We start from the raw sequence: 15,426 nt of genomic DNA on the forward strand, positions 1-15,426 counted from the left end.
TCTCTGTTTCTATAGTTAATACCATTGTGATAGTCCGCCCCGGTAGCTGAGTGGTCAGCGTGACAGACTGTCAATCCTAAGGGCCCGGGTTCGATTCCCGGCTGGGTCGGAAATTTTCTCCGCTCAGGGACTGGGTGTTGTGTTGTCCTAATCATCATCATTTCATCCCCATCGACGCGCAGGTCGCCGAAGTGGCGTCAAATCGAAAGACCTGCACCAGGCGAACGGTCTACCCGACGGGAGGCCCTAGCCACACGACATTTCCATTTATACCATTGTGATCTCTCTCATTTTGATGGTTATGGTACATACTTCTTTATACTGCCCTATCCAGCCTGTCAACATATCACAAAAATTGTTCAATACAATTTCAGGTCCATGTACTAAATCCCACTACAATCTTTCCAGTAATCTTCTTTTGAGTGCACCAATCAATGTTATTTCGACAAATGGTTTATCAAGGTATGTTAATTTCTCAAGTTGATTCTTACAAAAATATCTTTCAGAGTGCCGTCCCTATTCTTATAATTAGGACCATTCAAAAATTCCCTTTCGATTCTCCCTTGTTCAGCTTCTGACCAAAATTTATCTAAAAAACTTTTTTTGAAACATATATTTTCTACTGACTTAAATTTACCCAAGACAGAGCTTCACCTTCAAGACATCTTCTAACAAATTTAATTTTCTGATTGTCACTCATGCCTGACAAAATTGGTGCATTCAAAGATGCTGTGTCAAGATTTCGTGACAACATCCAACTGAAATGTTACATTCTTCTGCAGCCTTTAATTGGTGCACACAATTTCACTGATCTTCCTGACATGATCATCATCAGCAGACGTCTAAGGGCATCCTGAATGAGCGTCATCTTTAAATTCCTTGCGGCCATTTTTTAACTGTATGAACCATTCGTAACACCGAATATGCCTTAAGCCCTCATCTCTGTACACTTCGTGCATCATTTAGTGTGTCCCAATAAAAGTTCTCAAGTTTTGCGTAAAGTTTAATGCAGACACGTTGCGACTATAAATCTGCCACATTGAAATTCGCTAACTGTGCAACAATGTTCTACGCAAAACAGTGATGAACAATAACAGACACGCAACAGTGAAACTTCTGGCAGTTACACATCAAACACAAGAATGTGCAGGGATGCAAACCGTATCTTGCCACAACACACCATTGGCATGAAATTATGAATGTTCCTGAGATGTTTGAACCCACCTCACACGTGCACCTCCCAGAAACATTCTCCCTTACCTCTCTCTTAATCTCATTCTGAATATTTATTGCTTACAGTATTTTTTCCTAAGTGCAGCTGGCATCCCCGTGGCACCATTGGCTGAACAGATTCCTTCTACATGACCAAGCACCTGACATTTTATTATAGCCTGTTATGCTCTGGTGCTGCCTGCTTGCCTATTAATTTTTCCTGTTATTTTAGTGAAGCTTCCCCCTCTTATTAACACTCAAGACTTAGCCGTCATTTCTACTGATGCAAGACAATGACACTTCTAAATATTACTAATCTATTTGTTTGCAACAAGAACATTACTATCTTTGTACATAACCTTCAGTGTTCATAGTTGGTAATTATTAAGTGTTGATAGTCCACATAAACTTGTTAATGTGTTACTCTTTTGTAAATAACCCATTGTCTTTATTAGTCACCTCCACTACCAACATATCACAAATAATAACAAAAGCTCCATACAGAAAATGCACAAGATTAAAATTATTCTTTTATTGGTGTTGAGAAGTTACTTAAAATGCTATAAACATTCACAAACATATAAATCTTTCATAAAAATAAAAAAAAATGCAGAGTATATACAAGATTCTACATGTATGATATACAACAGCTCTCTGATATGTACAGTAAAAGGAACAAATACAATTTACATTTACATTAAATGTCTTTAACATGGTTCTGTATCCAAGGATGTGTCATCACATGCTTTAATGGGAGACGCTGCTTTGGATTGCGTTGCAGGAGCTGTAAATAAAAAGAAAACTCTTTGACTCTCACTAGCAAGGAAAGGACTTTTTCAGAGTCCTCTTGGTAGACAAATCAACAGGCAGAATATACAGTCCAACTAATGAAAACAATCAAAATGCATAAATGAAAAGTTGTTTCCCATTGTTACTGTCATTCCTCTCTTCCTCCATTACACAGATGTATCAGCATTTGATGGTATTTTGGAATTACAATGTCATTGGCAAATGTCAAAGTTTTTAATTATTCTTCCTGAACTTCAACTCCTCCTCCAAATTTTTCCTCTGTTTCCTCTACTGCTTGCTCAATGAACAGATTGAACATCAGGAATAGGCTCCATTCCTATCTTACTCCCTTTTCCAAATGTTGCGCCCCTTATATGCCCCTTGATTCGTAACGGCCATTTGATTTCTGTACAAGTTGTATACAACTTTCCACTCCCCATATTTTACCCCTGCAACTTTCTCAGTTCCGAAGAGTGTATTCTAGCTGACATTGTCAAAAATCTCTCTCCAAAAAATGCTATAAATGTAGGTTTGCCTTACTTTAATCTGTCTTCTAAGGTAAGTCACAGGCTTGTACTGCCTTGCTTGTTTCTACTTTTCTCTGGAACCCAAACTTATCATCCCCGAGGTCAACTTCTACCAATTTTTCCATTTTTCTGCAAATAATTCACACTAATACTTTGCAAACATGACTTACTAAACTAACAGTTTGGTAGTACTCACACCTGTCAGCAACTACTTTCTTTGGAATTTGAATTATTATATTTGTCATGAGGACTGATGGTATTTCACCTGTCTCGTACATCCTGCACAAGGTAGAATAGTTTTGTCGTTGCTGTTCTCCTACAGAAATCAATAACTCTCACGTAATGACCTCTACTCCTGGGGCCTTGTTTCAACTTGGGGCTTTCAGAGCTCAATCAAATTATTTTCGCATATAGTATCTCTCTTCTTCATCTATGTTCTCTTCCCTTTCTGTAATACTGCCTTCAAGTCCGTTTTCATTTTATAGCCACTTTATATACTCCTGCCTTCAGCTGTCTTTTCTTTGCTTAGTACCGGTTTTGCATCTGAGTTCTTGACACTACTGGTTGTCTTTTCTCTAAAGGCCTGTTATTTTCCTATAGCCAGTATCTAGCCTTCCCCTACTTATATATGATTATACAGCCTTGCAAGTTTCTTCTAGCCATTCCTGCTTCACCACTTAGCACTTTGTCAGTCTTATTTGTACATGTCTATATTCCCTTTTCTGCATTTTTTCTTCTTTCATCTATTAAATTAAACATCTCCCGTGACATCCAAGGATTTCTACTAGGACTAGACTTTTTACTTATGTGATCCTTCCTGTCTTCACTATTTCATTCTCAAAGCAACCCATTTGTCTTCCACTGTATTCATTTGTTCTCACTGAAACTCAACAACCTCTGGTTCTTTTAACTTATCCAGGTCTCAAATCAATTTGCAACTTTTTTGTAGTTTCTTCAGTTTTAAACTGTAGTTCATTACCAATAAATTGTGGTCAGGGTCTACACCTGCCTCTAGATCTGTTTTAGTTTAAAATCTGGTTCCAGAATCTGTTTCTTGCCATTGTACAGGATAAGTCAGAAAGGACTTTACAGCTTGGGGATGACATGAAAATTTATTGAGATAACTTACAGAATCAGTAAAGGTGTCATTTTATAGCAAACAACCTCAGGTTTGATTCAAGCAGAGCATCAGGAACCCATTCCATCACCAGGAGTTCCAGCATAGAGCACAGGTAAAATGGCTACTTTCACTGGTGCAGAGAGTGCTCAGTGTGTTTTGGTTTCATGAAACAAACTCTGCAACAATGTTCAGAGTAAATTTTGCACAAAATACATTGCAGAACCTATATGCAGGTCTAGAATTTACTCTTGCTACAAGAACTTTGTTGGGACGAGTTGTTCACTGCGCTATGATGAATCACCGGGTCATCCGCCTGTTGATGATTCAAGTCTAACAAATTAGGGAGAGCTTTGCTCGCAGTCCACAAACATCAACTTGATGTGCATCTCGCGAGACTGACATTCCGCAAAGACTGAGTGGCGAGTACTGCATACAAGTTTACATTCGAAACCATACACATTCCCAATGACACAGCACATTAGTAAGGCAGGTAAGGTTACTCATGGGCATTTCTGTGCAGAAATGTTGCATCAGATAGAGGACGAGATATTCTTGAACACAATAATCTTCAGCAATGAGTTATTTCATATCAGTGGCATGGTGAACACCCACAAGCGCAGAATATGGGGCAGTGAAAATCCACACGCAACCCTGGAACATGTTCATGACAACCCCAAAATTAATGGGTTTTGTGCCCTTAAACAAAGTATGCGGTCCTTTCTCCTTCCTTGAGAAAACTGTCACTGGTATTGTGTATCTGGATATGCTTTAAAACTTTTCAATTGCACAAACCAGTCAAGACGAGACAGACAGGATGATTTATACCAGCAAGACATTGCATCACCTTATTTCCTGAAGGAAGTTTAAGGTTTCCTCAATAATCGTTTCCCAGGCCAGTGGACTGGCCGTGAAGGGCCAACCGAATGGTCACCTCGTTCCACAGACTTGACACCATTGGATTTGTTTCTCTGGGATTTCATTGAAGGCCATGTGTGTGATCCTCCTCTACCAAACAATTTAACTGACCTGGAAAATCAAATTTACGCCGATGTTGCATAAGTTACGTTCAATTTGCTGCAACAGGTGTGGGAAGAAATTTATTACCAGTGGTCTGTTTGTCACATCACAAAAGGTAGTCACATCAAATCAAAATTACACTTGACACTTTATGTTGTTTGGTACAAAGTGGCATCTACCAATTCTGTAACTTAGCTCAATAAATTTCTATACCACTCCCAAGCTATAAAGCCTTTGTTTCACTCTGTATTATTAATCTGAAACCTTCCAGTGTCTCTAGTCTCTTCCAAAATACAAATTTCTTTCATGAGTCTTAGTGATAATTCAATTACGTTTTATGCAAAATTCTACCAGGCAGCTTCCTCTCATTCCTTTTCCCCAGTCCATATTTACCTATTTTTCATTCTCTTCCTCTTCCTGCTATATAATTCAAGTCCCCATCACAATAATGTTTTCCTCTCCCTTAAGTATCCAAATGATTTCTTTTATCTGATCACACAGTTTTTCAACCTCTCCATCATGTTCAGAACTAGTTGGCATATGAACTACTATCATGGTGGGTGTTGGCCTTATGTATCTTGTCTAATAATGTGTTCACTATGCTGTTCTAGTGGCTTACCCACATTCTTATTTTCTTATCCATTTAACACTCTTTCCTGTATTACCCTTTTGATTTGTAATTACAGCCCTACACTCAGGCCATGTTTTGATGTTACAAGGCTGGTTCAGTCAATCATCAAGACTGTCACTCCCTGAAATTAGTGGAAGGCTGTTGCCCCTATTCAGGACCTACATGTTTGACTGCCTCTCAACAGATAGCCCTCTGCTGTGGTGGCAACTATGGCATACCTATTAAACATGAACAGTACAAAACATATTAACATGTTTAACTCACTAGTAAGAGAAGAAGCTGTGACAGATACAAGAAATGTTTGTAACTGAGTAGGATATTAATGGAGATGGTACCAATATCAGAGAAAACAATATTGCAGAAGGCTTTCAACTGCTGCTGAAGAGTAGAAAATAAGAGTCTATGACACTGAAGTTATACAGAATTTACAGAACTGAATAAATCCATCTGAGTGTAATGAGAACACTAAATCAACCAAATCTGCCAAACAGATGCAAACAAAATGAGCACTTATTATGGTCAGTTATTATATGCCACCGGTCAGTAAGAGTGACAAAGTAACACTAAACATCTGAAGTGTTCCTTTTAATAATGTTCATCTCATCAAGTGAACTTTTCCTGAAATATTTCCAGAGGTGGAAAAAGGCAACCCATGTGTCAACAGCAAAAATCTGAGAGCCCGTAAGTTTGATATTAAAAAAAATCTGGAGATTTTGTCGAAGTGGAGCTTGTGCAATTATCTACAGAATGTCTGCATTAAACTATTCTGACTATCTGAAACCACAATATAACTGCTTTAATTCACAAGACATACATGTGTTTTTGTCAGTGGCACATGAGATTTTAACCAGAACTTTAACAGCAGACTGACTAGAGCAAGGAAGATGCTAGTTTCAGGACTGTTTATGGTGGTACAGGACATGTGCAGGGTCGTATGAATACCCTTCAAAGAACACTTTCCATATTGCCATCACAGAGGGCAATCCATTGCTCTGCTGAAATGTGGAATGCAGAGTTGCCTAAAGGGGGCCACCACTATCTCTGGCTGTGCAGCTTCCAGAGGGTCTTGTCCTGTCCAGAATGCACCTAACTTTTCAATAGCCTAGAGCACATTTCATCTAATGGCAGCCCTCAAACCACAATTTTGTTAACCCACTACTGTGCTCAACAATTTTAGTAATAGAAGCAGAGGTCACAACCTGGTCTGTGAGTATCATTGACTTAACTTGAAGACTTGCCAGCAGCTAAAAGTTCCATATAGTGATATAAACTACAGATTTTGTCTGTCAGTACAGTTGTGTTCTCTCATACTTACTTTGTCAATTTCTTAGAAATGATCCTTGTGGAAAGGAAACTGTTTTAGTCTTTTGTAATAAGTATTCACAACTTTTCCAGTATGCCAAAAGAAATTAATCTATAATTTGACACTAAGGTAGAAATTGTGCAGTGTACGTTTGGCATTTAATGCTGTTTGTTGGAGTAATCCAAAATGAAGTATGGTAAGTCACTATTGAAAGAAATTGCTGCAAGAAACGTAAACTGGTTTTCTTCGCAAGTATAATTATTTTGGATCTACTGAAGTAACTGTCAAATGCAGATATAATCAACCTTCTCAGAAAGAAGGTATATTCAACAGTCTCCGAAAGAAAGTGCAATTAAATGTTCATGTCCATTAAATGTTCATGTCCACCAGTTCACTATCAAATGAATATTTGTTACATGTTCAAGATACAGCTGCTTCATACACAACACAAACTCATTTTGGAAAATGAATCATTTGCAGCTGTAATGTATTGTTTTGCATTCAATGCTGGATCATTTGGACTAGATAGAACAATGACTTATAACTGAATTGACTGTTCTGTTATTTAAACATCATTAGTATGCTTCTAGTGATTCTTGTTTTTGGGTTAGTGAACTTGAATTATTGCGAGAGTGTTAGCATTTTGTTGGAAACTTTAAAACTATTCATTATTGTTTAGACAGAGCACACATTCTGATAGAGCTATTTTCAGCCAAATTTACAGCAGTCTGCCAATGCTTGGGTAACTTTTTGAATTGCGACTGTAGATATTACATGGTTTTGAGGCGAAGAACTTGTCGAGCCATATTTGGAGGGCATTTTAACCCGGAAACTAAGTTCATTGAAGGTTGTTCAAGAGAGAGGAGAAATGCTGCAAATATGAGGGGCCTCAGGTGAATAAGGTGCAGGCGGAATAATGTCCAAACCCAATGCCTGTAGTGTTTTTTGTAGGTTTGGCAGAATGCATGCGGCCATTATTGTGGGATAGCATTACTTCATGCAGTCTTCCTAGTTGCTGTTTTTCAACTGCATCTGCAAGATGTCTTAGTTGTTGACAATAAATATCAGCAGTAATGATTACACCTCAGAGAAGCAACTCTTAGTACACCACACCATCACTTTTCCACAGATACACAACATTATCTTTTGTGGATGCACACAGGTTTTTGTACAAAGAGTTGCTGCTTTGTTTGGACTCAACCACTCCTTTCGTTTCCCGTAATAATACAAGATGGAATGGTTGGTGGTGTTCAAGAACCAATTGATGACGAGTTAGCCGAGATGCACATATGGCCACCCACTGATTAATGTGATTTTGGCTTAGTGCATGCCATACCCATACACCCAATTTTTTTAAACTCCCCTTCTACATCAATATCTACATCCATACTCCGCAAGCCACCTGACGGTGAGTGGCAGAGGGTACCCTGAGTACCTCTATCGGTTCTCCCTTCTATTCCAGTCTCGTATTGTTCGTGGGAAGAAGGATTGTCGGCATGCTTCTGCGTGGGCTCTAATCTCTCCGATTTTATCCTCATGGTCTCTTCGCAAGATATACGTAGGACGGAGCAATATACTGCTTGACTCTTCGGTGAAGGTATGTTCTCGAAACTTCAACAAAAGCCCGTACCAAGCTACTGAGCGTCTCTCCTGGAGTTTATCTATCATCTCCGTAACGCTTTCGCGATTACTAAATGATCCTGTAACGAAGCGCGCTGCTCTCCGTTGGATCTTCTCTATCTCTTCTATCAACCCTATCTGGTACGGATCCCACACCGCTGAGTAGTATTCAAGCAGTGGGCGAACAAGTATACTGTAACCTACTTCCATTGTTTTCGGATTGCATTTCCTTAGGATTCTTCCAATGAATCTCAGTCTGGCATCTGCTTTACCGACGAACAACTTCATATGATCATTCCATTTTAAATCACTCCTAATGCGTACTCCCAGATAATTTATGGAATAAACTGCTTCCAGTTGCCAACCTGCTATTTTGTAGCTAAATGATATGGGATCTTTCTATGTATTCGCAGCACATTACACTTGTCTACATTGAGATTCAATTGCAATTCCCTGCACCATGCGTCAATTCGTTGCAGATCCTCCTGCATTTTAGTACAATTTTCCATTGTTACAACCTCTCGATATACTACAGCACCATCTGCAAAAAGCCTCTGTGAACTTCCGATGTTATCCACAAGGTCATTTATGTATACTGTGAATAGCAACGGTCCCACGACACTCCCCTTCAGCACACCTGAAATCACTCTTACTTCGGAAGACTTCTCTCCATTGAGAATGACTTGCTGCGTTCTGTTATCTAGGAACTCTTCAATCCAATCACACAATTGGTCTGATAGTCCATATGCTCTTACTTTGTTCATTAAATGACTGTGGGGAACCGTATAGAACGCCTTGCGGAAGTCAAGAAACACGGCATCTACCTGTGAACCCCTGTCTATGGCCCTCTGAGTCTCGTGGACGAATAGCGCGAGCTGGGTTTCACGTGACCGTCTTTTTCGAAACCCATGCTGATTCCTACAGAGTAGATTTCTAGTCTCCAGAAAAGACATTATACTTGAACATAATACATGTTCCAAAATTCTACAACTGATCGACATTAGAGATATAGGTCTATAGTTCTGCACATCTGTTCGATGTCCCTTCTTGAAAACGCGGATGACCTGTGCCCTTTTCCAATCCTTTGGAACGTTACGCTCTTCTATAGACCAACGGAACACCGCTGCAAGAAGGGGGGCAAGTTCCTTCGCGTACTCTGTGTAAAATCGAACTGGTAGCCCATCAGGTCCAGCGGCCTTTCCTCATTTGAGCGATTTTAATTGTTTCTCTTTCCCTCGTTCTCTATTTCGATATCTACCATTTTGTCATCTGTACGACAATCTAGAGAAGGAACTACAGTGCTGTCTTCCTCTGTGAAACAGCTTTGGAAAAAGACATTAGTATTTTGGCCTTTAGTCTGTCATCCTCTGTTTCAGTACCATTTTGGTCACAGAGTGTCTGGACATTTTGTTTTGTTCCACCTACCGCTTTGACATAGGACCAAAATTTCTTAGGATTTTCTGCCAAGTCAGTACATAGAACTGTACTTTCGAATTCATTGAACACCTCTCGCATACATTTCGCTTCGCATAATTTTTGTTTGTCTGCAAGACTTTGGCTATGTTTATGTTTGCTGTGAAGTTCCCTTTGCTTCCGCAGCAGTTTTCCAACTCGGTTGTTGTACCACGGTGGCTCTTTTCCATCTCTTACGATCTTGCTTGGCACATACTCATCTAACACATATTTTAAGATTTATTTATTTTATTCATTTATTTCATGTTCCGTGGGACCAAATTAAGGAGAAGTCTCCATGGTCATGGAACGAATCAATACATGAAATTATAACACGATATTAGAAACAGATAAAATGAAATATAAGAAACATATTCAGGCGACAATTCGTAAGTTTAAATAAAGAAAATCAACACTGGAATTTGCTTAATTTTTTAGCTCTTCCAGGAGCTCCTCGACAGAATTGAAGGAGTGAGCCATGAGGAAACCCTTCAGTTTAGATTTAAAAGAGTTTGGGCTACTGCTAAGATTTTTGAGTTCTTGTGGTAGCTTATTGAAAATGGATGCAGCAGAATACTGCACTCCTTTCTGCACAGGAGTCAAGGAAGTGCATTCCACATGCAGATTTGATTTCTGCCTAGTATTAACTGAGTGAAAGCTGCTAACTCTTGGGAATAGGCTAATATTGCTAACAACAAACGACATTAAAGAAAATATATACTGTGAGGGCAATGTCAGAATTCCCAGACTATTGAATAGAGGTCGACAAGAAGTTCTCAAACTTACACCACATATAGCTCGAACAACCCGTTTTTGAGCCAAAAATACCCTTTTTGAATCAGAAGAATTACCCCAAAAAATAATACCATACAACGTAAGCGCATGAAAATATGCGAAGTAGACTACTTTTCGTGTTGAAGTGTTACTTATTTCAGATACTGTTCTAATGGTAAAGAAAGCAGCATTTAGTTTCTGAACAAGATCCTGGACATGGGCTTTCCACAACAGCTAACTATCTATCCGAACACCTAGAAACTTGAACTGTTCCGTCTCGCTTATAATATGCCCATTCTGTCTGATCAAAATATCAGTTTTTGTTGAATTGTGAGTTAGAAACTGTAAAAACTGAGTCTTACTGTGATTTAGCATCAAATTATTTTCCACAAGCCACGAACTTATGGGGGAAAGAAATACAGATCAAGTAGGTAAAAAGACGAGGGCTAGTAGAAATCCTTGGGTAACAGAAGAAATATTGAATTTAATTGATGAAAGGAGAAAATATAAAAATGCAGTAAATGAAGCAGGCAAAAAGGAATACAAATGTCTCAAAAATGATATCGACAGGAAGTGCAAAATGGCTAAGCAGGGATGGCTAGAGGACAAATGTAAGGATGTAGAGGCTTATCTCACTAGGGGTAAGATAGATACTACCTACAGGAAAATTAAAGAGACCTTTGGAGAAAAGAGAACCACTTGTATGAATATCAAGAGCTCAGATGGAAACCCAGTTCTAAGCAAAGAAGGGAAAGCAGAAAGGTGGAAGGAGTGCATAGAGGGTCTATACAAGGGCGACATACTTGAGGACAATATTCTGGAAATGGAGGAGAATTTAGATGAAGACGAAATGGGAGATACAATACTGCGTGAAGAGTTTGACAGAGCACTGAAAGACCTGAGTCAAAACAAGGCCCCGGGAGTAGACAACATTCCATTAGAACTACTGACGGTCTTGGGAGAGCCAGTCCTGACAAAACTCTACCATCTGGTGAACATGTATGAGACAGGCGAAATACCCTCAGACTTCAAGAAGAATATAATAATTGCAATCCCAAAGAAAGCAGGTGTTGACAGATGTGAAAATTACCGAACTATCAGTTTAATAAGCCACGGCTGCAAAATACTAACGCGAATTCTTTACAGACGAATGGAAAAACTAGTAGAAGCCAACCTTGAGGAAGATCAGTTTGGATTCCGTAGAAATATTCGAACACATGGGGCAATACTGACCTTACGACTTATCTTAGAAGAAACAATAAGGAAAGGCAAACCTACGTTTCTAGCATTTGTAGACTTAGAGAAAGCTTTTGACAATGTTGACTGGAATACTCTCTTTCAAATTCTGAAGGTGGCAGGGGTAAAATACAGGGAGCGAAAGGCTATTTACAATTTGTACAGAAAGCAGATGGCAGTTATAAGAGTCGAGGGACATGAAAGGGAAGCAGCGGTTGGGAAGGGAGTGAGACAGGGTTGTAGCCTCTCCCCGATGTTATTCAATCTGTATATTGAGCAAGCAGTGAAGGAAACAAGGTATTAAAATCCATGGAGAAGAAATAAAAACTTTGAGGTTCGCCGATGACATTGCAATTCTGTCAGAGACAGCAAAGGACTTGGAAGAGCAGTTGAACGGAATGGACAGTGTCTTGAAAGGAGGATATACGATGAACATCAACAAAAGCAAAACGAGGATAATGGAATGTAGTCAAATTAAATCTGGTGATGCTGAGGGAATTAGATTAGGAAATGAGACACTTAAAGTAGTAAAGGAGTTTTGCTACTTGGGGAGCAAAATAACTGATGATGGGTCGAAGTAGAGAGGATATAAAAGGTGGACTGGCAATGGCAAGAAAAGCGTTTCTGAAGAAGAGAAATTTGTTAACATCGAGTATAGATTTAAGTGTCAGGAAGTCGCTTCTGAAAGTATTTGTATGGAGTGTAGCCATGTGTTGAAGTGAAACATGGATGGTAAATAGTTTAGACAGGAAGAGAATAGAAGCTTTCGAAATGTGGTGCTACAGAAGAATGCTGAAGATTAGATGGGTAGATCACATAACTAATGAGGAGGTATTGAATAGAATTAGGGAGAAGAGGAGTTTGTGGCACAACTTGAGTAGAAGAAGGGAGCGGTTGGTAGGACATGTTCTGAGGCATCAAGGGATCACAAATTTAGCATTGGAGGGCAGTGTGGAGGGTAAAAATCATGGAGGGTGACCAAGAGATGAATACACTAAGCAAATTCAGAAGGACGTAGGTTGCAGCAAGTACTGGGAGATGAAGAAGCTTGCACAGGATAGAGTAGCATGGAGAGCTGCATCAAACCAGTCTCAGGATTGAAGACCACAACAACAACGAACTTATTTCATGAACTACATTATTTGTTACTGTTTCGATATTACACACAAGATCCTTCACTATCAAGCTGGTGTCATCAGCAAACAGAAATATTTTTGAATCACCTGTAATACTAGAAGGCATATCATTTACATAAATAAGAAACAGCAGTGGCCCCAGCACCGACCCTTGGAGAATGCCCCACTTAACAGTGCCCCATTGGGACTGAACATCACTACCACTCTCAATATTGCGGAGAATTACCTTCTGCTTTCTGTTCTTAAAGTAAGAGGCGAACCAATTGTAAGCTACTCCCCTTACTCCATAATGGACCAACTTCTGCAGTAATATTTTGTGGTCAACACAGTCAAAAGCCTTCGTTAAATCAAAGAAAACACCTAGCGTTCGCAACCTTTTATTTAATCCGTCCAAAACCTCACAGAGAAAAGAGAATATAGCATTTTCAGTTGTTAAACCATTTCTAAAACCAAACTGAACATTTGACAGCAAATTATGTGAATTTAAATGCTCCAGTAACCTTGTATATACAACCTTCTCAATAACTTTAGCAAACACCGATGGCATAGAAATAGGTCTAAAATTGTCAACATTATCAGTGTCTCCCTTTCTATAAAGTGGCTTCATTACCGAGTACTTTAATCGGTCAGGAAACCGACCACTCCTAAAGGAAAAGTTACAGATATGGCTAAGTACTGGGCTAACATACATAGAACAATACTTCAGTATTCTGCTAGATACCCCGTCATATCCATGGGAGTTCTTTGTCTTTAGTGATTTAATTATTAACTCAATCTCCCCCTTGTCAGTATCATGGAGGAGCATTTCAGGTAACAGTCTCTGAACACTTTTTTCTACGAGTGCTATATGATTCCCTGTTGGGACTAGGATTCTATTTAGTTCACCTGCTATATTCAGAAAGTGATTATTAAATACTGTACATATACTCGACTTATCAGTAACACGGACATTCCCACTACGCATTGATTCTATATCCTCGACCTGTCTCTGCAGACCAGCCACTTCCTTTACGACTGACCATATGGTTGTAATTTTATCCTGAGACTTAGCTATTCTATCTGCATACCACATACTTTTTGCCTTCCTAATAACTTTAAGCACCTTACAATACTGTTTGTAATGGGCTGCTGCATTTAGATTTTGACTGTTTCTAACGTTTTGATATAATTGCCACTTTGTTCTACAAGATATTCTTATCCCTCTAGTCAGCCACCCAGGCTGCCTGTTTGTGCTAGTACCCTGTTTTGAACGTTCTAACGGAAAGCAACTTTCAAAGAGCATGAGAAAAGTCTTGAGAAAAGCATTATATTTATAGTCTACTGTATCAGCGCTATAAACATCTTGCCACTCTTGTTCCTTGATAAGGTTTACAAAGGTCTCTACAGCAACTGGATCAGCTTTCCTAAACAGTTGATAACTATATTTAACATGTGTTGCAGCACAAAAATCTTTTAGACTTAAAATTTGTGCATCATGATCTGAAAGGCCATTCACCTTTTTGCTAACAGAATGCCCTTCTAGTAATGAGGACTGAACAAAAATGTTATTCTGTTCCCTTGCACTCTCGTTGGAAAGAATACAGTTTGCATAAGATTATATGAATTAAGGTGGTCTACCAGCATCCTTTTCCTTGCACAATCACTTACACAATTAATATTGAAGTCACCACATATAACTAACTTTTTGTATTTCCTATAAAGTGAACCAAGAACCTCCTCTAGCTTTAGCAAAAATGTTGTGAAATCAGAGTCTGGGGATCTATAAATAACAACAGTTAGAAGTTTAGCTCCAGTAAATTTAACCACACCTGCACAACATTCAAACACCTTTTCAGTGCAGTACTTTGAAACATCAATTGACTCAAATGGGATGCCATTTTTCACATACATGGCTACTCCCCCACACCGCAAAGAGCTCCTAGAAAAGCTGCCAGCCAACCTGTATCCTGGTAAAGGAAGCCTCTGAATTATCTCCTTATTTAAGAAGTGTTCAGATATACCAATAATTTCAGAGTCAACATCTATAGGCAGTTCGCTAACTTTATCTCTAACACCTTCTATATTTTGATGAAATATACTAATTCCCTCATTACTCTGATACCTAAGCTTTGTCGAAAGTGGTTCCGTTGTTAGACAGACTTCCCTTAAGCAGGAATACCTATCAGCTGACTTCAATCTAAAAAAGGTGCAGCTCTAACACCCACTACTGCAGGAATTTTCCCATGAGTGATCCCACCCACCCCACCTATGCTGTCACCTATAAGCTTTCCCAACCTCCCCTTCCCATACCTGTTGAGGTGCAGGCCATGTCTAGTGAAACCCGTCCTGCTGATAGACTCCACCGACACCACTGAAATGTGACCCATGCTTTCTGTCATCAGCGCACCCCCAAGTCTCATGTTATTACGCCTGACAGCTGTATTAAGATGAGGCTGATCGTGACGCTGAAACAGTTCCACGAAATGCACATTCGTGTTGCCAGTCTGAGTGGCTATCTTTTCCAGGTCACCATTTATGTCATACTCCCCATCCCTATCAATACTATTACCAGCCCCACCCACAATCACTACCTGATCCTCTTTAGTAAAATCCCTACATAACCCCCCTAT

General features: G+C 39.3%; 1 protein-coding gene across 1 annotated transcript in view; it reads right to left on the reverse strand.

Annotated features, from left to right (window-relative positions):
* Positions 1–1,722: 1,722 nt before the first annotated feature.
* The window catches only part of LOC124595714 (aurora kinase B-like), a 50,064-nt gene continuing 36,360 nt past the window's right edge, over positions 1,723–15,426 (reverse strand). Inside the window, exon 7 of the mRNA XM_047134580.1 lies at positions 1,723–1,996. Within this exon, the coding sequence (XP_046990536.1) occupies positions 1,910–1,996 (87 nt within the window). The 3' untranslated portion in view covers positions 1,723–1,909. The remainder of the gene's footprint in view (positions 1,997–15,426) is intronic.

This window comes from Schistocerca americana, chromosome 2, assembly GCF_021461395.2.
Source record: "Schistocerca americana isolate TAMUIC-IGC-003095 chromosome 2, iqSchAmer2.1, whole genome shotgun sequence".
NCBI lineage: Eukaryota > Metazoa > Arthropoda > Insecta > Orthoptera > Acrididae > Schistocerca > Schistocerca americana.